This window comes from Megascapheus bottae, chromosome 3 (genome assembly GCF_031878675.1).
Source record: "Megascapheus bottae isolate mThoBot1 chromosome 3, mThoBot2.hap1, whole genome shotgun sequence".
Taxonomy (NCBI): Eukaryota; Metazoa; Chordata; class Mammalia; order Rodentia; family Geomyidae; genus Megascapheus; species Megascapheus bottae.
The window spans coordinates 47070046-47094601 of record NC_143511.1 but is presented as its reverse complement, the minus strand read 5'-3'; the positions used below and the strand labels follow the sequence as shown (position 1 = coordinate 47094601).

General features: G+C 41.6%; 1 protein-coding gene across 1 annotated transcript in view; it reads right to left on the bottom strand.

The window, feature by feature from the left end:
• Sh3gl2 (SH3 domain containing GRB2 like 2, endophilin A1) overlaps nucleotides 1-23834 on the bottom strand; it is a 174528-nt gene extending 150694 nt beyond the window's left edge. The window contains exon 1 of the mRNA XM_090330033.1: nucleotides 23643-23834. Coding sequence (XP_090186159.1) covers nucleotides 23643-23687 — 45 coding nt within the window. The 5' untranslated portion in view covers nucleotides 23688-23834. The remainder of the gene's footprint in view (nucleotides 1-23642) is intronic.
• Nucleotides 23835-24556: the final 722 nt, after the last annotated feature.

The window sequence follows — 24556 nt, the reverse complement described above, 5'->3', positions numbered from 1 at the left end:
CGTATAAAAAACCAAGTTGTATTTCCCAAATGGATAGCTAACTGTCCACAGAGATATCCATTTGGGGATCTTTTCTCTGCTGATTTGAAATTCGGGTTTTGTAAATATCATTTGCTGCTTTGGTATATGACACTACTGATTACTGGCCTGTCAGTTTTGTTCCACTGACTGAATGAGTGATTTATTGAATGATCTACTGAAAGTCTACTCCATAGCCAGTGTTAAATTCCACCTTCACCATAAATGAATGATCTGGGTTACTCAGAATGATACTTTAGTTTCTTCATTGGTAAAATACAACTAATTGTACCTACTCCAGGGATGTTGTGAAATGAATATTCAATGTTGAATAATATATACAAGTTTCTTTATCAATACCATGCCTAGAAGTAAGCAGAGAGCTGATCTCTTCGGGAATTTGGAAATGAAGGAAGAAGACATTTACTCAAACGGCTATAAAACCAATAGGCTATCATAAACCTTGGTGATAGGCTATCATAAACCTTGGTGAGGAACCTGTACCAATCTAGAAGATCAGAAGAGCCGATTCCAATAAGTGACTTGTGGAAGAAGCAGTAATGAGGAGACTCAGGGCAATTCAAGCAGGCAGGTGGGAGGCAATACTTATTGCTGCCCAGTGGGCCTGACTGCAGAATACTCTGCCCACTCTGGGAGGCTTGTACACATGGTTCCCACTGCCATGATGCCACAAGCTGGTTTCTGCACACCCACCACTTCCCAACTTTTCAGTTTAAAGTCCTACCCTCAGGTAGATACTCCACAACTAGCTACTTCAGAGAGCCAGAGATTTGGTCTTCAGTGAGAAAGAGAATACTCATTTAACATAACCTCCTTCAGCTCCTTCAGTGTAACACACAGAAGTGGATAGCATCAGAGAGACCCTTTCCAGACAAAAATGGGCAAGAATCTGTGGAAACACCATCTGTACTTCTTTCTGGATAAACAGCTCACATCTGGAATGTTCTCAGATGGCAAGAACTTCCCAACTGTACTGGAAAATAACCTGTAGCCTCTCCAGCCACTGAAAGAATGTGGTATTCCCCCACAACACTGCCTCAGGGTGAGCTCCACCCTGAGAGTGCCTGGTATTGTTTCATTGCAGTTGTAACAAGTTCTAATTCCATGTGAGCACCATGTGAGCACAATTCCTGGTCTGTCTCCCAGAGTACACTACCAGTATCTGTGAGGTTCAGAATGCAGGTAAATAATTCAGTGTCAGTATCTGCTATTTGTAAAACAGGAAAGCACAGAGAAGGAAGCATCCTATCAGGCAGGGTCTTGAAGCTTCCTGTTTAGGATTCTGGTCTTTGTAGCCAGAAATCATTGAAATGTTTTAAGCCTGGACATGGCAGACATATTTAGGCTTATCTAAAATGGGAACCAATTGCAGGGCAGGAGGGACCAGCCAGGACAGAATAGGAATGGAGGTGGTACACCTGAGAAATGTCCATGGGATGTGCACAGGTGGAGGTGGAGGGCTGAGTGGGGAAGGCATTTACCTACCAGGTCAATACCCACCATTAGGATAAGTGTCAGCTTTTCATAGGTACAGTGATATTGTGCCTAAAAAAATTCTATTATACCAGTAAACCTGTCATAAACTGTGAGACGATATAGCATGGGATTAAGTCACAGAACCCTCTAAAGTAAAACTAGGAATGTGATCGAGGGTAAATTCTGCACTCCACAGAGAATTCTTGGAAATTCTGCTCATGCAAGGACATGAATTGTCAACCCTACAAAGTCAGCTCCTGGCTGGTAATTATACTGAATGTACAGCAATATTCAATCAAGATGGTGAAACATGGTCTTAAAAGCCTTTGCACTGCCATATTGGTGGTCAGAAACCACTTCCATGGATGTCTCCTAAGAAACTAAATAATAAACAGGTTTTATAAAGTTTCCACATGCATCTGTGTTTGTGAATAGCTTTTCAGGGAGAGAGGTAACCTACCACCCTTGGCACCAGCAGCATTTAAGGAACACTACAATCCTCTTCAGTGATCTTGACTCTCACAGGTGCCAGAAGCACACCATGTGTGACTGGCGATGGATTAAACCAAAGGAGCTTGCTATTTTGCAAGAAGATTGCGCAAATATGTCTACTGACTCTCATATTCTCCTCATTTTTAAGAAACTTCAGGCAAATTACATGGCATTTGTTTTTCCTTACATGAAATGGCTTAGTATCAATAGGCCTTCTCCTTAGTTAACTACTAGAGCAGTAAATTGTGTGCACCATAAAATGTTAGTGTGTTACACCATGTTCCTCTACAAAGACTAAAAGCTAATGTGAACCTCTGATAGAGCTGAATATGAGAGATACAAATATTGCACTAGTGAAGACCTAGATCATGGTGGCCTAATTATTTTACATGTGAAATAAAACTATTCTCTGACAGGAAAGATTCATTGAAAAGACCCTCATTTCATGTGTAATAGGACATTTCTATAATCTCAGTAACTAGAGAGACTAAGGCAAGAGGATTGGAAGTTCAAAGCTAGCTAGATCTATAAAGTCAACTTATCTATATAGTGAGTACTAGGCTCAAAAAATTAAAATAAAAATAAAATAAAAATAGAGCCTAATTGTGCTACAAAGACTTTAAGATCTTATACAAAAACAAACAAAAATGTTAAATGAATAATAAATAAAACCTAGTCTTCTGGGCCAGGCATGGTGGCACACACACTTGTAATTAGAGCAACATGGAAGACAAGAGAGTTGGGGAAGGACTTCAACTAGATGCCAAACTGGGCATTCGTTACTGAGATCCCATTACAACAAACAAGCTAACATGTTATTCCTAGATACTGAGAAAAGCTAGTTGTGTGGCCAGTGGTCATCTGGCCTCCAGTGAAGTGTGTGAGACTCTGATGGCCTCCAGTGAAATGTGTGAGACTCTATCTAAAAAATGAAATTTTTGCATAAAAGGACTGGAAATATAAGGCCCAAGTGACAGAGCTCTTGCCTGGAACTTTTTAAAACTCCAGAAGAACCATTACTTATGTATATCTCATCTACAATCTATAGTTAAGATTTTTTTAAAAACTGACGGACGGGAAAGAAATTATGGAAGAAGGACAAAGAGAAAGAAGGAACCAAACAATTGCCAATCAATTAAGTTTGAGAAACTGTACATAACTATACCATACTTTCAACAGTGTTTAGAAACAAATGTACTCTTCTTTTCCTTGCTTATGGAACTGTTACCCCTTGCTCATCACCTTTCCAATAAAGAAAAAAAAGTAATATTTTCAACATTTTTATGCATAAGCTATGGAAAATACTATAGCACAGAATCTTTTCTTGTATTTCTCAAACTCATGTGGCCTCAGTACATTTATTTAACTCTAATTATTTTATACATAACTCTTCTGTACTTTCCTCCACTTTGTAAGTGATATAAATCACATACTGGGGAGCTACTGCATCAGTTCTTCTGGTGTTAAGCTACTTGCAAAGAATCTGGGTGGCCTACTGAGCCTGTCATGGGATGTGTAAGGTGGAGGGAAGCAGCCAGCACCATGCAAATGACTGTGTTAAGAACAAGTGAAGTGTTTAGCTGCTGAAATGGCACTCACCATATGTTTGCCTAGTCCCTATGAGATTATACACCCAGGCAGACCATGATTCTGACAAGACACTCAGGAAAAAGAGGAGGCTAAAATAAGAGGAGGCACAATTAAGAATCTATCTTGCATGAGGAAAGTTTCTAAATCAAATTAATTTTCAAAGTAGCTTATTAAACCATACTTTAATAATCTACTATGAAAAACTCATAAATCAAACAGACACACTTATACTTTGCCTTCCTCCAGCAATGCTAATTAGGAGAAAAACATCTTGCGCAGCCTCCTGCTCTTGAGAGTCACCAAAGACATATGTGCTGCACAATCACAGGTGACAATGTCCCACTAATCTGCATCTGTTTTCATTCAAGGCCACTCTGGTATAGTGATGTTTGCTTGTGTGCTTTCTTGCTTTGTGCTGGTTTTGGGCCTTGAACTTAAGGCCTTGTGATCTTGCTCAGTGGCTTTGATCTTGCAAGACCTTGTGTTCTTGCTCCACTAGCAATCTATCACTTGAGCCGTATGTATGCCCCTCCAACTTACAATGGTTCTTTAAAAACACCTTTAAATGACCAATATGAAGTTTTACAATAACTAAATTGCATTAATTTAGGACCATACAGGAAAATGAATTTCTTAAAAGTCTCAAACTCTGCTTTCAACTCACAAAAGAATATGAATTCCAGAAATGTGAGGAGATTCTGCAGAGGCTGGAAGAGTAAGCTGACTCCAGAACTGGCTTCATAGATTATTTGCCTCAGAGCTTGCAGCACTTTTCATTAAGGCCATTTTGTGTCAGGTACCACAGAAAGCCAAACCACCCACAAGGACACACTTGTGCCCCACAAGCTATAGCCTTAGTGTTCCACCTGTCCTTTCTGGACAGAAGTCTTGTTACAGGCTGTGCTTCATGGTAGTGGTCTCGCCACTTTGTCTGGTATTGCTTTTCCACTCACAGCTCCCTACACTTTGCATGCTTTCTCCTCAGAAATCAAAAGCCATCAGGCACTCCTAACAACACTATCTTATTTTAAAAGGGACAAGCCAGGCATCAGTGGTTCACACCTATAATCCTAGCTACTCAGGAGGCTGTGATCTGAGGTTCACAGTTCAGAGTCAGCCTGGGCAGAAAAGTTCCAGAGAGATTCTTATCTCCAATTAACCACTCAAAAACCACAAGTGGCACTGTGGCTCAAAGTGGTAGAGCACTAGTCCTGAACAAAATGAGCTCAGGAACAGAGTCCACGCGTTGATTTCAAGCCCCTCAACTGATAAAATATATAAATAAAAGGAAATGCTGGACTACTTCTGATCTTCCGACTGTGCCTCCACTGCACTCCATTCTGCTCTGTGGCCTGAGACTGCCCACAGGTCAGTCTTTAGTGAGACATGCCCAGACGATTTCCAGTCCACAGACAGAATGAAAAGGAAAAGCTCACCCAAGTCACTAGAACCAAAGTACAAAGCATTCTTCCCAACCGCCTGTGTCCTAGCTGCCATCCTCCTCCACAGATGCAGCACACAGAGCCAATGACACTCTTTTCCTAGGGATAACACTAGCAATGGTGGGAGGCAGGACGGTCTCCATCTAAGAGAAATGCCAGTAGATGTCATTAGCAGCTGCTTGCAAAGGAACAGCAGCCATTAATTCAGAAGAAACCCCAACAGCACCCCTGAATTCAGGGTTCTGCAGAGGGATAGGCAGGTGTGCAGCAGTCTTAAGCTAACTGCCTAATGGAGAAACCCACACCTATTTACAGTTCTAGTACTTGGCTTAGAAACCAATTATGCTCTCAATCCTGTGGTAGCTCCTAAATCCTTCCATTACTTGTTTTCAACTTTAAGACCAGAAAATGGGAACCGTTGATAAAAGAAGAAAAAATTTAGTTACAGATCTAACAGATCTAATTCCCCAACACATAAGGAAAACACAATTACTGACCAGGAATAGTCACTTTTTAAATGCATATATATTTTTAAAATCTCATTGTTCAGACACAGTTGTTTATTTCTATAATTCTAAGCTAGAGAGAGAGAAAGAATGGAGGGATTGAGAGATTGATTGATTGATTAGGAGGATCATAGTTCTAGGTCAGTCTAGATTCACAAGACCCATTCCAACCAATAAAAAACTAGGCACAGTGGCTCCTGTCTGGCATCCCAAAGTATGGAAAGTATACATAGGAAGGCTACAATCCAGGCCAGCCCCAGGTGTAAACATGAGACACTATCTGAAAAATAAGAAAAGCAAAGAGGGGTAGAGGCATGGCTCAAGTGGTAAAGTTCCTGCCTAGCAAAGTATAAGACCCTGAGTTCAAATCCTAGTACCACCAAAAATAATGACAGTACAATTTAAAAATATAGTCTAGCCATGGAAAGACTTGGAAAAAGTCATAGTAAATGAAGTAAGCCAGGCCCAGAGGAACACAGGCTCAATGGTTTTCCTCATTTGTAATAATTAGTACACATCTAGGACTCTCCTAGCAGAGGTTTACAATAGCTCATAACCTAGGTACATAAGGTCATATAGGATGCGACTAAATGAAATGAACTCTAGCATATGGAAACAAGAACTTTATCTTGTGTGATTGTTATTCTTAATGTACTATGTTATTTCTATTCTCTTTTTTTCCCTTTGGTTAATCTCATAGTTACTGTATCTGACTTTGTTACTTGGTAAATTATATATACATTTATTTGTTTATTTGAAATAGGGAAGGGAAGGGGGAAAACAAGATGGTTGGGAGGGAAATGGGAACAAAAACATCAGAAGGAGTATCAATGTGTGAGAAGTAATACACCTACAACCTGACAAATGTTAACTGTAACCTCTCTGTCCCCATTATCCCAACAATAAAAATGAAAAATATATAGTCCAGCATATTAAGTCTAAAGTACATCTTATCTACTTCTACTACTAAAAGTATATTTCTATGATATTGGGCTTATTCTATGTCTATTTTATACTGTTTTATACTGTCCTTTTTTTGTTGTTGTTAGTCATGGGATTTAACTCTGGGCTTGGGCACTGTCCCTGAGCTCTTCAGCTCAAGGCTACCACTCTACCACTTGAGCCACAGAATCACTTCTGGTTTTCTGGTGATTAATTGGAGATAAGAGTCTCACAGACGTTATAGTGCCCAGGACGGCTTTGAACCAGCATCCTCAGATCTCAGCATCCTGGGTAGCTAGGATTATAGATGTGAGCCACTACGCCAAGCTGGTGTGCTTTTTTAAGCTTCTAATAATCGTGTATATTTTCTTATACCAAAATTAATGTGATTGCTTTGTGGATAAATATAGATTCCATAATACAGACATGCATACCATGACATGGAACTCATCCCCTACTAATTGACATTTAGGTTGTTCTTAATATTTTACAACAGTAATTCCTTTCTTTAATTTTTTTTTTGCCAGTCCTGGGGCTTGAACTCAGGGCCAGAGCACTCTCCTTGGTCTTTTACAAGGCTAGAGCTCTACCATCTGAGCCACAGGAGCACCTCCAGCTTTTCTCTATGCATATGGTACAGAGGAATCCAACACAGTCTTGGTGCATGTTACACAAGCACTCCACTAGGCAAAAGCCCCAGCCTGCAACAGTAATTTCTAAAGTAAGCTATTACCCACAATTTTGCATGCTTAACCATCTATCTTCTGAAGGAAAATTCTTTGACATAGAATTACAGGAAAGAAAATAGCTGATCTCTCCACACTGCTATCATTAAATTAGAAACCATCCTGGTAAACAACCTGCCACCTAGCTCTCAAGGAGCAAAGGCAGGCATATCAAAAGTCCAACAATGGGCTACACAGACTATCTGGAAAAGAAGGAAGGAAGGAAGGAAGGAAGGAAGGAAGGAAGGAAGGAAGGAAGGAAGGAAGGAAGGAAGGAAGGAAGGAAGAAGGGAGGGAGGGAGGGAGGGAGGGAGGGAGGGGGGGAGGGAGGGAGGGAGGGGGAGAGGGAGAGAGAGAGAGAGAGAGAGAGAGAGAGAGAGAGAGAGAGAGAGAGAGAGAAGATAGTTTATCTAACTCAGTTATAGCCCTTTCCATCCCTTCCAATCTAAACAATGAAAGATTCCATATTATAGTTGACTTCCAAGCTGTTTACATTTGCATCTTGGCTACTTTCCTATACTGCCTTTCCATAATCTTCATCTCATTTTTCTATCGGAATGAGCATCTTTTTTTCTTACTAGGAGTTTTAGAGACATGAAGGCCTTCATTCAAGGCTAGAATAGGACTCTTGCTAATAACTAGCAGATGCTGGCTTTAAAATCAGCTGGTCTGATTTCAGATCCTCTCTGTCATTGAAGGCATATAATCCTGACCAATCCTTCTCTGTACTTTTTGTTTCCTCATCTGTAAAATAGACTAGCAAGACTCGGACCTCACAGGACTGTGAATAAGTTGGAATGGTGCCTGGACAACTGCATGGTTTTACAACTAAGAAAATGAATTTTGAATTTCCAAACTTAGAACTTTATAAGGGTATACTTTAACTTCTAATTGAAATGTTGTTTTTGAAATATGTATTTTAAGTTGAAACAAACATCAAAAATATGTCTACAATAACCTATTTAAAATACACACATATTATGCATACAATGGGACAGGCACTGGGAACACTCAGAAGAGGAGAAACACGAGGTCCCTTTCTTTATATTCATCCTGAAGCTGAGAGGGAATCAGGAGCTTGCAGACAAGTGGTCCAAGTGCCACACTTGAAAAATAAAATTACTGATGAAAGTACATTTGACCCACACCATATGTGGGAGGGGTAAGTCTCCCCAAGAAAGTATTAAACAAGGACCTTAAAGAGGAATAAAATTAGTCAAGGGTAAAGGAGAAGACAGCAAGAGGAATATCCATAAGGATGAGAACCTATGGTACTAAGCCCCTGAGGCAAGAACACTCACCCTCACACAGCACCATCATATGACAAAGACTTCAGACACAACAGAGTTCTCACAGGGAGTACACACACAAAGAGCTGAGATGGGAGATGCCAGTGAACAGTGTTTCCAAACCCTTAAAAACCCTTGATGCCGAGAGACACATGGAGACCCTGAGAGCTTTTGTTCCAATCAAAGGAGCAACATCAGATTTGCTTTACAGGAAGCACTGTAGGACAGGCAGTGCAGCTCAATGGTAAAGTGCTTATCTAGTATGCATCATATCCTGGATTTGATTCCTAGCATCATCCAGGCACACAAAGGTTATCATTTAAGATCCTCTTAGATAAAATATATACAGCAAAATTTATGCCCAGAGCCATACAGAAACAGCTGTGAAAATAAAGAAATCTGAAGGGTGGGGAGGAAATCTGTCCTATGAGCCCATAAGTCTGGGCACCCAGGAATGATGTTTGACACAGCCTGATGATGGATGGCCTTGCAGCATGGTCTGCATCATTTTAATAGTTTCTCTTTAAGTGCATCTCTATCTCTCTTCTGAACAGGACGCATGGAACAGATGACACATGATGCCCTAAACAAATTAATTTCCTTTTATAAAAGATAATCAGGGGCTGGGAATGTAGCCTAGAGGTAGAGTGCTTTCTTAGCATGCATGAAGCCTGGGTTCGATTCCCCAGTACCACATACACAGAAAAAAAGCTAGAAGTGGCAGCTCAAGTGGCAGAGCACTAGCCTTGGGAAATCCTAAGGACAGTGCCCAGGCCCTGAGTTCAAGCCCCAGGAATGACAACAACAGTAACAACAAAAGAAAATTATGTCCTGCCCGGATAATCATTTTCCGCCCAGAAAATTCATCAACAGTCAGAAAATGGAACAGAAAAGCAGAAAACGCAACAATACCCAAAGCACACAATTTCTGTCACCAAAATGTGTTTTCCCGCTCATTGATGTCCCCAGTAGATACCATCAGAGCATTCAATTCAAGTCAATTCTGATACGGTGAACTAGAGACAGCATCGGATAGCACAGGCTGAGGGCTTCATCAAAGGAGGCTGGCTCCATGCACACACTTCACATGCCAATCACGCATAGGTGCAATGGTGTGCTTGGCTTCTGACTAAACCAGCTTGAAATCAGAGTTTCCACAACCTTCTCCTTGACTTGATGCATTTACGAAACTGTCTCACAGAGCTCAGAGAAACACTCTTACATCTATCCATTTCTCATCAACTGTTTTAAGTAACAGAAGAACAGGCTGATGAAGGCATGACTGGGGGACTGGGGTGATGTGTGGAAGGAGGGGTCCAGAATTCCAGTCTACTGCCAGCATGCTGCCCTCCAGGGACCTCCACATGTCCTGTCATCAAGAGGTCCTTCCAAGCCCTGAGATTCTGGGCTTTTTGTATAGTGGCTTCACTACATAGTTACACTGGCCTTCAATGATCTTCACTCCCTCTTCCCTCCCTGAAGGACAGGGTTGGACCTGAAAGTGCCCACCCTCTGATTGTGCTGTGGTTTTGCAACAACCATGCTGCTAAAACTATGTCAGGCCCCCCAGATACTAATTTTCTCATTATCAAATGTTATTTTGGACATTCCTTTGAGTTGGGAATATTTTCCAGGAAGCCAGGATCAAGACCAAACACATGTTTCCAAGATCACACTTGTCCTGAACACTGAATTCCCTCAATTAGGATATCATTCACTCACCTTCTTTTTATTTGTTTGTAAAAGTCTCAGTTACTATTAGTATGCCTACATTTGCAAAGGCAGAATAAACTATGAATTCACATTTATTCAAGCAAGTATATCTAAACTTAATTTTAATTAAAAGGACAGTAATTCCCCCACTTGTAAAAATAATGTAATGACTAGGTATGGTGATATACACCTGTAATCCCAACTACTTGAAAAGCTGAGCCAATCCCTTGAAGGTATGCATAGAGGGAAATGGGTGACTTTTCCAGATCTGCACTTCATTCCTCCTGGACACTTGGACTGGATAGCTTACACAACAGATCCACAGTGTCTCGGGTCTCAGAAGAGACCAGACTGAATCACACCACCAGCTTTCCTGGTTCTTCAGGCTATAGATAGCAAGCACACAGAGATTTCTCAGCCTTTAGAACTGCAGGAACCAATCCCATCATAAATTTCCTCTCATATCTACATCCCATAGGTTCTGCTTGGGTAAAGACCCCTGATTAATCTACTCAGTAATGTAAAATGAATGCAGGTGCCAAAAAATGTAAACTTGAATACAGGAACCAGCTTGAAATGCTCATTTCTTAGTTCACAGCAGTAATGTACTTATCAAAGCAAATGGCAAATCTGGAAAATAGTCAAATTACTCAAGTCACACAGAAACTGGCTAAGTTTACTTGAAAGTACCTAGCAGTTGGCAGTAGAGACCATGTCACTGAGTGCCAAGAATCCACATGCTATAAAAGGAGAACTGGTATATAACATATGATATAACCATAACTTGTCTCACAAAAGTGGACTTAACCAAATGTAGAGAGATCACCGAGATTTCACAAGTTCTCTGTTTAAGCCTTCTCTATTCATATAAGGCAAGTTTGCGGGAAAAGTATATTAAGATGTTTAAACCAGTACATCTTGAGATAGGAAGTAGCTGAAGGGCTGATGAAGCATAAAGTTATCTTAATGATATTAAAACTTGTGCTAAGCAGTTTAAGTTTGAAAAGATGGGGACATTTCTCTAGCTTTGGGCACATTTCAGGTCTTCATCAAAAACATGGGAGAAGATGCACAAGATGAGCGATGGAAGGACCTCAAAATTTTGAACTGGGTTTAAGGCAATGGTAATACCATAAAACTTGAAATAAATAAACAAAAAGATTATTTGAACTTCCATGGGCCCAAAGATACATAGAGTATAATGGATGAGGGGCCATGAATTTTGCCTAGTAGTAGAGATGAATGGAAAAGAGCTTAATGGAAAACAATTTTAATTTGTTAAAGTTTACTTCTTTCTCTGGGCCAGGAGTTTGGCCTAGTGGTAGAGTGCTTGCCTAGCATGCACAAAGGCCCAGGTTCGATTCCTCGGTACCACATACATAGAAAAAAGCCAGAATTGGTGCTGAGGCTCAAGTAGTAGAGCTCTAGCCTTGAGAAAGTCCAAGGACAGTGCTCAGGCCCTGAGCTCAAGCCCAGGACTGACAAAAAATAAATAAATATATAAAAATTTTTTTCTCTGGTCAGCATGAAACTGTGGAAGGCCAACAAGGCAATTCTGTCTTCTTATCATCTTAAAGGGGACAGCCAAAAAGTCAGGAGACTACCTTGTTCCTGTTGTGTTCCAGTAATAATGTGATAAATGTCTGGAGAACTCCTCCAAGAACAACGACGGAGATAACAGTAACCACTCCACATCCATGACATAGAACTGTTTTGGGGGTTTTGTTTTTGTTTTTGATTTTTGCCAGTCCTGGTCCTTGATCTCAGGGCCTGAGCATTATCCTTGGACTTTCTCAAGGCTAGAGCTCTACCACTTGAGCCACAGCATTACTTCTGGCTTTTTTCTATGTATGTGGTATGGAGGAATCGAACCGGGCCTTCGTCCATGCTTGGCAAGCACTCTACCACTAGGCCAAACTCCCAGCCCAGAACTATTTTTGTTTTTTGTTTTGTGTGTGTGTGTACAAACTTATTTTTAATTTTATTTTATTGTCAGGGTAATATATAGAGGGGTTACATGTACATTTGTCAGGTAGTAGGTATATTACTCCTTGAACACTTATGTTCCTTCCCATGCTTTTCACTCATTTTCCCTCCCTTACTCCCAATTGTTTTGTTTTTCCCCTTCCCTTCACTATTTCAAATTTAACTAGGCATAGCCTTATCATTCCCTGCCACTGGTAAACGGCAAACAAATCGAACAGTTAGAAGAGAATAGCTAAGAGACACATAAAGAAAAATGTAACATTCTTAGACATAAAAGAAATATAAACCTAAAGTATACTAAGATTCCATCTTACCACAGTCAAAATGGCAATCATCAATAAAGCAAAGAACTACAAATTCTGATGAGGAACTGGAGTGTGGGGAGGCCCGTAAACACTGCTGGTGAGAATGTGAACTAGTACAACCACTATGGAAATCAGCATGGAGATTCCTCAAAATTAAAAGTTCTACTTTATGACCCTGCACTCCTGGATATACTATCAATAGAAATCAAAATACAAGAAAGACACCTGCACCAACCAAGCTATGGAATCAGCTGAAGTGTTCCACAAGCCAAGAAAATATGGTCCACATATAGCATGAATTATTACCTGAAAAGAAATGGAATTGTCATTTACAGGAAAGTGGACTGAGCTGGAAATCATCCCGCTGAACAAGACAAAGTGAGAAAACCAAAGATCACAATTCTGATCATTTGTGAAATCTAGACTTTAAAAATACTTTCAAAATGTAGGATTGTTTGGAAGCATGAGGGGAAGAATATAGGAGATAAAAATAATTATAGAGGACAAATAGTATTAATTGCAGCTATATTAAGAAAATTCCTAGCATACTGTCAAGAAAATAATCATCCAAAACCTTTACAGTTCCACAGTGTGTCATCTCAAGTTAATGAAGCTGCTGCTGTCACTATCCCACCTAACAGGCTGCTGGAAAAGGACTTAGCAAAGTCACTGTTTGCAGCTGCCAGGGTTCACAAAATAAAGTGTTTCTCCAAAGAACACCATCTAAATATAAAAATATCGCAAGCATTGTAGGGAGAAAAAAATGTTAAACATACTTGAATACTTTTGTTTTCCAAGTGCTGGTGCTCAAACTCAGTGTCTGGCTCTGTCCCTGAGCTTTTGTACTCATGGCTAATGCTCTACCACTTGAGACACAGCTCCATGTCTGGCTTTTATTGTGTTTTATTGGAGAGAAGAGTCTCACAGACTGCCTAGAATGGCTTTGAGTGGTGATCCTCAGGTCACAATCTCCTGAGTAGCAAGGATTAAAGGCATGAGCCACCAGTGCTTAGCTTGAATACATTTTTAATAAAATGCATTTAATAACTTTCATTATATGGCTATGGTTATGCTATGGTTATACATTATGTGGTATGTGTGTATGTCACACATATATACTAACAGGCGCACATATATATTCATCCATATATGTTATATGCAAGTAATGGCAAAATCTTTAGCAGGTTTTTGGAATTTCAACGTTGTTTTATAGTCCTTTTGTTTATTTACACATTGGAGCTTTTCAAGTTTTGTTGTTTCATTATTTTGAGAGGATTTGTGTTGTGTTGTTGTGGGAAGACTGGTGGATTTTCTTTCTTTTTTTTTTTTTTTTTGCCAGTGCTGGGCTTGAACTCAGTATCTGGGCCCTGTCCTTGACCATTTTCAAGGCTACCACTTGAGCCTCAGCACCACTGTCAGCTTTTTCTGTAAATGTAGTAGCAAGGAATCAAACCTGGGGCTTAGCGCATCCTAGGCAAGCACTCTACCACTGGGCCACACTCCTGACCCAGGTGGATTTTATTTTTACACAAGGTTTCACTACTTAGCTCAGGCTGGCCTTTAACTAGCAATCCTGTGTCAACCTCCCAAATGCTGGGGTTATATAGCACAAACTTCTAGCTTTTTAATCAAGAGCCTCTTTTGCCAGGATTCTCTTGCCTTCTCCCTTTGCTATTAGGAGAGTCATGCAGTGTCCATGCTACAAGTCCCAGCCAACTGAACATAAAGAGAAATGACTGCTGCTTTTATTCATTTTCTGTTGTTACATAACAAATAACTACAAATCTGTCAACTTAAAACAATACCCATTTATTAGCTCACAGTTCTACAAGTCAGAAGTCTGGGCCAGCTTAACAGTGCTTATTGTTTAGACCACCACATAGTTAAAATCAAGGTGTTGCAAACTGGGTCTTGATCAGGTTGTTGACAGGACCTGGGCCTTTCAAGCTATGCATCTGAAGTCTGCGCCTGCCTTGCTGACATCATTCAAGACTTGCTCTCTGCTCCGAGAGGCTGACCCAGGAGCCCTCTCCTTTTATAATTACTCATGGAGCAAACTGTTGGTATGGAGTGGTGTATTGTTCCACAAAAGTGATGGTGAACAACAAAAAAGAAACACTGAATGCTCAGAATGTACAGAGTTCAGCACTGTACTGTGGACACTCCATTTGCTCTATTTCTCTGACCAACATATGCTGAAGGCATGCTACCATTCACCAAATCAACATTTCTCATTTTGCTCCACAAATGAAGCACTTTCACATCTGTCTTACGTTACAGGCCCTGTGTGCTTGTGGGGAAGCACAACTTCATGGGACTAAGGGCAGGGAAAGCAGCAGCAAATCACACAGTTGTGGGAAACACAACTGAGGACATTGCAGGTTTATCTGAGAGTTTCTATCAAATGAGCTGCTTGGAAATGTATGTGTGGGTATTAAAATTTGTTGTTTCAGAAATATTTTATTATATCCATTTTGACATTTATCTGCAAATTTATTTCTGACTACATACCTAAAGTCAATGAAATAAATAGTGATAAACTAAAAGCTTCACATAACAGATACATAAATAAGGAGCTTAACGTACTTACAATTTGAATGCCCCTTCTGCTGTTAGGGAAAATGTCTTACTTTTAGAAGGCTCCTCCTTCTCTGTGCTGTATAACATAAATGTAATGTAAATGTTGTAATGCTACGTTCTTCAAAACGCCATTGTCTCATATCCAGGTTGCACTCACACTCAAATCACAGAGTCTGTCTATACAGCTAGGGTCATTAAAAGTCTTTCAGACCTGGCCTACAAAGCCAAGAGTATGGCCTAGTGGTAGAGTGCTTGCCTAGCATCCAGGAAGCCCTGGGTTCAATTCCTTGGTACTACATAAACAAAAAACACCAGAGATGGTGCTGTGGCTCAAGGGCAAAAAGTTAGCCTTGAGAAAGCTGAAGGGCAATGCCCAGACACTGAGTTCAAGCCCCAGATTGGGAAAAAAATCACCCATTTTTCCTTTGAAAAAACTTTTCCCTTTTTCCCTTGAAAACCACAAGCCAAATATAGAAAAATCCATCTAGAACTCCTTAAGAAAATTACAGGAAACAGAGGAAAAAGGGACTCAATCAACAAAAGCAAGTTAAGAATTCTTGATTAAGTCAAAGAAGTCTAGAGTAACACAGCCAAGGAGTACAATGGTAAGATGAATGCAACCAAAGTCCATTGGTGTATATAAGTGGAGAAATTTCTACTGCGATAATTGGCTATGAAACTGACAAGAAAACAAACTAGACATCTGAGAAATTTTTGAAGAAATTTTATTGCCCAAATTCGCCTTCAGACATGTATAAACTGTGTGCATATAATACAAACACTAAATTTAAATAAGCAAGAGATTGAATGAAAATGTTATACAGCTCCCCAGAGGCCACACTCCCTGTCACTCTCATTAGGTCTGTCCAGAGAAACAAAATGGTTCTTCCCAGATTGCAGAGCCAGGGTAAGATACAATAAAATAAAAATCAAGGAATTTCTTTCTCCAGGGTTGGGGACTTCATAAGGCCTACCCAGCAGGACAGCAGTCCTATTATGTGGCTACCATTCTTTGCTTTCCAAACAGGAGTGTTCACTGTGGACAGTATATCCTGTACATTAAAACCATAGGCAGATGACCTGTGACATGATCCTATACATTATGCTGAGATATTGAGATATTTTTTAGCATTGTAAAACTGACCCAACAGGGAACTATGGAGAAAGCTGTTTTGGGTTTTATTTTAGTATTTGTGTGTCTGTGTGGGGGGGGGGGTGATTCATGGGGCTTGAACTGGGCCTGGGCTCTGTCCCTGAGCTCTTCAGCTCAAGGCTACTACCCTACCCTTGAGCCAATCCCCACTTCCTATTTTCTAGAGGTTAATTGGAGATAACAGTATCAGGACCTTTGGTGCCTGGGCTGGCTTTGAACCTTGATCCTCAGATCTCAGCCTCCTGAGTAGGTAGGATTATAGGCATGAGCTACTGTGCATGGCTGTTGTTTTGTTTTGCCAGTCCTGGGCTTAAGCTCGGGGCCTGAGGACTGTCCTTAGAGTTCTAGCCTTGAGAAAAATCCATCTACCACTTGAGCCTCAGCACCACTTCTGGCTTTTTCTAAGTATGTGGTACCAAGGAATCGAACCCGGGTCTTCTTGCATGCTAGGCAAGCACTCTACCACTAGGCCAAACTCCCGGCCCTGCTATTTGGGTTTTAAGCACTACTTTTACCTATGTTATATTTCATATATTCTAAGAAAAGGAGGGAAAATACTGCCTAAGGATCCTTCAGGATCTGAAGCATTTAAGGAAACCTAGGTGTTCTTCCAAAATGGTACATGTAGTTTTCTCTATACCCCCCTCACACACACACTGTACACCCACTCACCCACCCACAATTTAATGGAGGTGGGGCAAGAAATACTATGGAAAAGCAACCACATTATCATATCCAGAATACAGAAGTATAAAATGTTCACTGAAGATGCTACCTACAGCCCTAAACATCTGCAGAGATTTAGAATGGTATGAAAATATTTTGTTGACAGTCTGCAAAAGACTTGACTGGTTCTCACAATCATGACATTTTAAAAGGTATAGCTGTTAAAAGCTCACTTGACCAACTTTTTTTTTTAATCCATTAAAGACCAAACAAATCCCTCAAGCATTTGAGGTCCTAAATTTTATCAGGGATACAAATAAAATCTAGATCAAAATTCACTGAGAAAAATTGCAGTGTAAAAATTATACACTTCCTATCTTGTCTCTAGCTGTTTCAGCATCACATAAACTGTGAGCATGCCCCACCTACACTGACTGGCCACACAGTGTGACAGCCCCTCCCACCAGTGCCCCTCTGAGCCTTTCCCAGGTATGACCTAGTAACAGACAGACCTACCAATTTCTGCTCTACTCCACAGAGATGGTGATACCCAACAAAGGCATATGCCTATATGTCTTCCTTCACTCCCTCAGCCTCCCACCTCCTCAGTTAGGCTGCTCTCTTGATGTCCCCAGAACACTCCCCACTTACACTGTGGTTTCCTTTCCATCTCTGTAGGACCTGAAAGTAAAACAATTCTCTTAGGCCTCTTCTGTATTCCTTCTTTTGACCACACCTAGCTGACCATTTTGTTTAAAAAGAAAAAAAAATGAACATAAAGGATTAAAAGAGCCAAAAGGGAAATAGAAAAAGGAAGACATCAAGAAACCCACTGATCCTTATCCATTCATTATGTTGCCTGTTTAGCCTTAAATTCAGAAAGGTGTCTCTCCCCAGGAAGTCTCATTAGGTATCCTCTTTAAACTCAGTGATTCTCAAGGGCCACTTCCTGTCCAGTTCTCATTAGCCCATTAGTCGTGGGTCTCTCTACTTCCCCAAGCCACCATTCCAAAGAGAGCCTATGGGCTGCCTGGTCCTGGACTCAAAAGGTAACACCAATAGTCTAGAAGAAAAGAGTGTGCTCTGTAAGATTCAGGCCCTCTCCCCCGAAGGTTAAACCATTCTCAAAGCAATGAGGTTTTGACATTCAGAAGATGCTTTAATTTTTTTCCAAATAGATGGAAATCAAAATTCACAGAACCTCAATTTAAAACACTGGAGAAGGCTAGGAATGTGGCTTAGTGATGGAGTGCTTTCCTAGCATGCATGAAGCCCTGGGTTCAAGTCATCAGTCCCATAAACAGAAAAAGCTGGAAGTGGCACTATGGCTCAAGTGGTAGAACACTAGCCTTCAGAAAAAGCAGCAAAAGGACAACACTAGGCCCTGAGTTTAAGCCCTAGGACTGGCATAGAAAAAAAAAAGACTCTTACAAAGGGAAAAAATTGCAAAGAAGTATTACAACAAAAAATTCAATCAAGAAGACTCAGCCCTAAATAATAATAATAATATAATTATAATTTCAATCATTCACTAGTTTCTAGTCACAACTCCCCCTCCCAAGTCCACTGCCAAGGTATCAGAACAGCCAACTTTTTAATGTATCAAGACGGCCAATTTTTTAATGTAACCTAAGTAATCCTTATCATACAGTCACAGCACTGACCTCTATCAACCCCAGATTTATTTCATTTCACTGCCCCAAAACTAATTCTTGAACCCCATTAGAACTGATGCAGTAAGGACAAGTATACTGTTTCTTTCTCTCCTGAAAACACAGCCAAGGCTTTGCAATGCATTTTTATTACTATGTGGAGAACAGGGATTAGGAATGTCTTTAAGAAGCTGGTGCCAGATTTCAAGACTTTTACATCTAAAATGTGGCATACAGGCTGGGTAGGTGGTTCACACTTACGACTCCAGGTACTAAGAAGTTGGAGTTCAGGAAGATAATCAGTTCAAAGCCAACCCAGGCCAAAAAAAGTTAGAAAATCCAAATTTCAACCAATAATCATGTGTAGCAGCATGTATCTACGATCCTAGTTACATAGAGGCTCGGGTTGGAAAACTGACATGCCAAAGCAGGCTCAGGCAAAAACTGAAGGCCTAACTGAAAACTAACTAAAGTAAAAGGGGCTGTGAGTATAGCTCAAACAGCAGAGCACCAGCCTATCAAGTACAAGGCCTTGAATTCAAACCTCAATATTGCAAAAAAAATTATATAGTTTTAGAAAATGCACGGCCCACTGACAGACCCACAAAAGGACACTGGTGTCGGAGCTCTAGGGTGAGCAATAAGCCACACTAAAGATTGTAAGTGCAGCAATAACTTCACCCCTTAGAGAAAGTAATTCAGGATCTGAGATTAGAGTCATATGAAGCTATAACACTTACACATTTACATATTTAATGAGTTAAAATACATCTCACCAAATAAACAAATACACGAACACACATGTATTTTTCTAAACAAAGCATCTGTAAGAGAAGATACCATTTTAAATGTCATCAAAGCAAGAAGAAAACAATTAAAACAGGAAGGTATGGAACATCAATGTAATTAAATTTTCCCAAATGAAGACTCTGAGTGTGACAACAAGCACATACCACACTGTACCACTATGAACACTCCATCAGAATGATGTTGGTCACCCGAAACGATCAGAAGATAGGGTCTACAGTAGGAGCTATGATTTGATTGTGTCTTCCAAAACTTTATGTGCCAGAACCTTAATTCTTGAACATAGAAGAGTGGGAAGGAGGGCCTAGTGGAAGGTGTTTGGACCCTAGAGGCAGAGTCCTCACAGATGGATTAATGCTTCACTCACACAAGCCACTTAACATTCTAAGAGACTGGAGAACACAACTGTCAAAGTGAGTTGTAAAAAACTGAGAAGTCTCTTTGTTTTGCCTCTCAAACCTATTCACTGGCTTGAGTTCTGCCATGAGTTGAAGCAGCACAGTCTTCATCAGACATAGCCACCAAATCTTAGATGCCCCAGCTCAGAACCATGAGCCAAAATAAAGCACTCTAATACATTACTCCAGCTCTTTCTTATAGCAATAGAAAATGGATTAAGACAGTAGATATATGCCTTAGTTCAGGCTACTATAACAAAAACACCATGGAAATTTACTTTTTCTGGTTCTAAGGTATCCAGAAGATCTAACATCAGAGCACTAGAGGACTCCATGGTTGGAGAAAGCTCATGTTTCAAAAAGATGGTACTTATCACGATGTCCTAATGTGGTAGAAAGGAGGAGCTCTCCCTTCAACTTTCCATAAGGGCACTAATTCCATTCTTGAGGACTGAGTCCTAAGGATTTAATCAATTCCTAAAGCCCTCAACTCCTGCTATGTCATTAGCAAATATGCTTCAAAACATCAAAGAAGGAGTGGCATTGTCCAAAAAGAAATGTACTCTTTACCTGACTTAAGTAACTGTAACCCCTCCATATATCACCTTAATAATAACAATGAAAAAATTAGAAAAACTTGAGTCTGAGATGGGGACAAATTTAAAAAGAATGACTTTATTTGAAAATGGGACATAGAAGTGAAGATGAGGTCAAACTGGAATAGAGTTCTCAATCCATTATGACTGGTGTCCTTACAAAATATGCTAATTTGGACACAGGAAAAAAACATAAGAGAATGCCAGGGAATGTGAAGGCAATGCATCTACAAGCCAAGGAAAGCCAACGACTGCCACAGAAGCTTCAGGGACTGGAAGACTGGCCTGGAGACCCTTCCCAGAGGGCCTAGCTCTGTCTCCTTGAACTCAGACAGCTCAAGAAATGTAAAACACAGCAGGGATGTTCTTGAGCCACTCAGTTTGTGATACTTCCTTACACTAAGAAACAAATGTAAACAATATAAAATTAATATAATGAACAATTTTATCCTGAATACAATTTCTATGTTGCTAGAAAGAAGACATACTCTATCTAGAAATATATCCACATCAAAAGCATGGCAGAATGAAGTTTAAAGTCCATGTTTTGTCCAAGGGGCATGTTAACAGAAAGCAGAGCTATTGTTTCCTAAGCTGCTTCATGATTAAACAAGTGAGAAAAATCTGATTATTATTTAATGAAATGAAACCTCAATATAAACAACTCACCAACAGAAAAATGAGTTTGCTCTATTTTAGAGCTTAAAAAAACCTTATTGACTTAATGATATGGTACATTGTATCTTTATGTGCACAGTAAAATAAGATGGTGAATTTTCACCATTTTAATGTATTCTCGGGCTGAACTGATTTCCTCTGTAATAAATTTTATTTGGCAAGAGCATTGCTCACCTCCAAATTGTAAAGATATTAAAATAACTGTTGGCAATAAGGGGAAATCATCAGTTCTAATGTAAGACAACAGTTGTGACATATGTTAATCAGAAATTCCCAATCAGTAGCACAAATACTGGAGAGCTACTGCTTTAGTAATATAAATGCCAGTCCAAGTTAGCATAAGCAAAAAGCTCAGTCCCAAGGAGATAAGAAATGTTTGTCTTTTTCTGATACACAGAGCTTATACTCTTCAGCTTGTCAGTTCATAGATGAAAATACTTCTAGTTCCAAAGCTAGTGGGGCTGAGATTAGATTTTTGAAACCAGCCTGGGAAAAATGGCTTACAAAAGTAGGACGTGGATATTTCTCTATTATCTCTGCAGCATGCAAACATTAACACTGGCTTTATAGGCCCTCCAAAATAATACACAGGAAGACTAACCTTTGCCTTAAGTTTTCTGAGATTGGGCCCCAGTAAGTCATGAATAAGAGACTGTGCTTCACTTTCAAAATAAAAGAATTTTCAATAAAAAGAAAAAAATGACATCATAATTCTGAATATGGATTCAGACTGATAAATGGCAATCTTATCCTAAACAAACCTCCTCCAACCACATAAAAAGTTCTTCCATACTGGAATTCAAAATCCAATTTCAAACTTTAGAGCTACGGATAACTTCAAGACTTACCCCAATTGGAGTTCAGTTATATCATATGTTAGCAAAGCTATATATCGTAGCTTCAATAATTTCCTCATTCCTCATTATTATTAGGATAGTATTTTATCTTAACGAAATTGTCCTCAATGTGAATAGCTATCTTTTAATAAGTACATCTTATGAGTACTGTACAAACTCAGTTACTCCCACACCAACTCTGAGAAATGAATGTTATCCTCATATTAGCAAGGACTGAGACAGAAGCCAACTTGCTCAAGGTCGGATAGCAAGAGCAGGATGCAAATCTCAGTCTTTCCACTCCAAAGCTCCTAATTTCCTGTGGTGAGGGTGGGGGGGAGGAAGAGAAACAGAGACAGAGAAATAGCTGTATGTTAATTAATTCAAGGCTATATAGCCTTGTTTGTACAAGAGACTTGAATTTTTTTTTAAAGGTTGGTAACATCAAAAGTCCTGCAAGAATCATGATCATTATGTACCTTGGTTTCATAAAACTAAAGGAACTTGAAGTATAAAATTTGAAGCCTTCCTCACTAAAATAAACAATGCGCTTGTGGTGAAAAGGTCACAGAAAAATATGGTAAGAAGCATTTTTTACCAAAACAGCTTTCTTGGTGTCATTAGCCTTTCAGGTATAACTATTTTTTTTTAAAGAAAGACAACTCTGGAGATAGAAATGATGCTTTCGCCCTGCAAACACGCAGAATATATGAGATGGATGTCCCTCTCCATCTACCCACCTAACACCAGGTTCTAGAAGACACAATCTGCGCCTATTCAGTATGCTCTCTCCCATAGTGCTGCTACTGTCCTAGCCTGGCAGAAACCTCACCGCTTCTGATAAATCACTAGAGCTCTAGCTATTAATTAAGGCTGGCTTACATGGGAAGGGGGGAGAAATTAAGATAAAATTGCGGGGGGGGAGTTAAATCAATCGAGTCCTATGCTAAAGATCTCTTAAACCTGAGCCCCATTTTAGCATTAAAAAAAAGGGTATCCCCCACCTTATGTAAGAAATAGGTCGCACACGCGTCCAACTAATTTATCTTCTGTAAAATTCAACCTAGTCCAAGGGAATTACAATGATTCCCATGTGGACCGCCCTCATCCCCATTCACTAACCCTACCTGAAAAGAAATAATAATAATATTAATAATAATAATATTAATAATAACCGGGCGCCGTCGAAGGCGTCCAGCAATAATTCAAAGTATAAGGGCGGTGGTGTTGGAAGTTTTCCACAACGTGGTTACATCCGCAATGCCCGCGCGGTCCGGCTGTGGTCTTCAGGAAGTTTCCCCACGAGTTCTCCAGGGAAAAGTTGCAGGTTGCGCTTGGCCCCCTGGGCAGCCGCAGGTCCTTCCCCGGGCGCCCGGGAGGACGCCAGAGGAGGTCCCCGCCGCGCGCGGGCGCCCCGCAGCCCCCGGGCCCCCCACCCCCGCCCCGGCGCGGACATCCCCCCGCGCCAGCGCATCCCGGGGCCGCCCGCGCCCCGGCACTACCGCAAGGTCACCGGGGAAGAAGCCACTTTACATAATCTCCCGCCCCGCCGCCCGGCCGGACACCTGCGCGCGCGCGCGCGCACGCCGCGGGGTGGCCGCGGTGCCCTCCCCGCAGCGCCGGGGATCTGCAGCGCGCGTGGGGAGGGCGTGGGGAGGGGGATCTGCGGGGCGCGGCCGCGGCGGGCGCGCTGCTGGACCGGGGTCTCCCCCGCCCCCCGCGGCCCCGCCCGGGGACCGCGGCTCCCGCACGCACCTGTCACGAGCCTTACCTGAGTGGCTTTGTGGAATTGCTTCTTCAGCCCGGCCACCGACATGGTGCGGGAGGGCGCGCGTGGACGCGGGCAGCTGCGGGTGTGGAACCAGAAGGGCCGAGCCGGGCGGCGCGCTCGCCGGGCCGCCGCCGCTGGTGCTGGTGGTGGAGGTGGTGGTGCCGCCGCCGCCGGGGCTGTGGGCGCGGGGGCGCAGGGCCGAGCGCGCGCGGGCTCGTGCGGAGAGACACCCTGACGTCAGGGGCGGGTGAAGCGGCCTCTTAAAGGGGACGCGGGAAGCCCCGCCCCGGACGCGGGGCTGGCCCCGCAGGTGCTCGGGCACTCAGTACCTGGGCCCGGCGTCGGGCTCCCCCCGCAGCCACCCCCTGGTCAGAGGTTCCAGGGCGGTCTTCTGCGCCCCGAAGTGTGGTGCGCGCGCCCCGGGAGGACTGCGGGACAGGGCCTGCGGTTTGGCTGTCCAGGCACCAGGCAGTGAGACGCAGGTGATTTGCTGGGCTCCTAGGTAGCCACAGTGGCGCTGCCTGAGAACTTGCCCGCCTGCCCTTTGAGCCTGGTCTCTCTGCAGCCTGCAAAAGAGGAGTGGCAGCGATTTATGGACTGGCAGCCCTGCATGGCAGGGTCACAGGGAACTTTTCTCTGCCCTTAAGCCTATATCACCTTACAAAAAGCCAACATTTTTTTTCTCTAATCTGTTATAACCACTAAAAAAGGAAAAGAAAACAAATTAAGGCCAAACAGAGGTATTAATGACTTCAGTAAATCCCAGCCGGCCTGTATTAAAGCCTTGTGCTGTAATCTCAAAACTGAAGAACTAGGGGTGTGGCTCAAGTAGCTCATTACTTGGCTAGCAAGCCTGAGGAAGGCTCTGTGTTCAATCCCCAGTAATGCCCCCTCCCCCCAAAAAAGCCCAATGC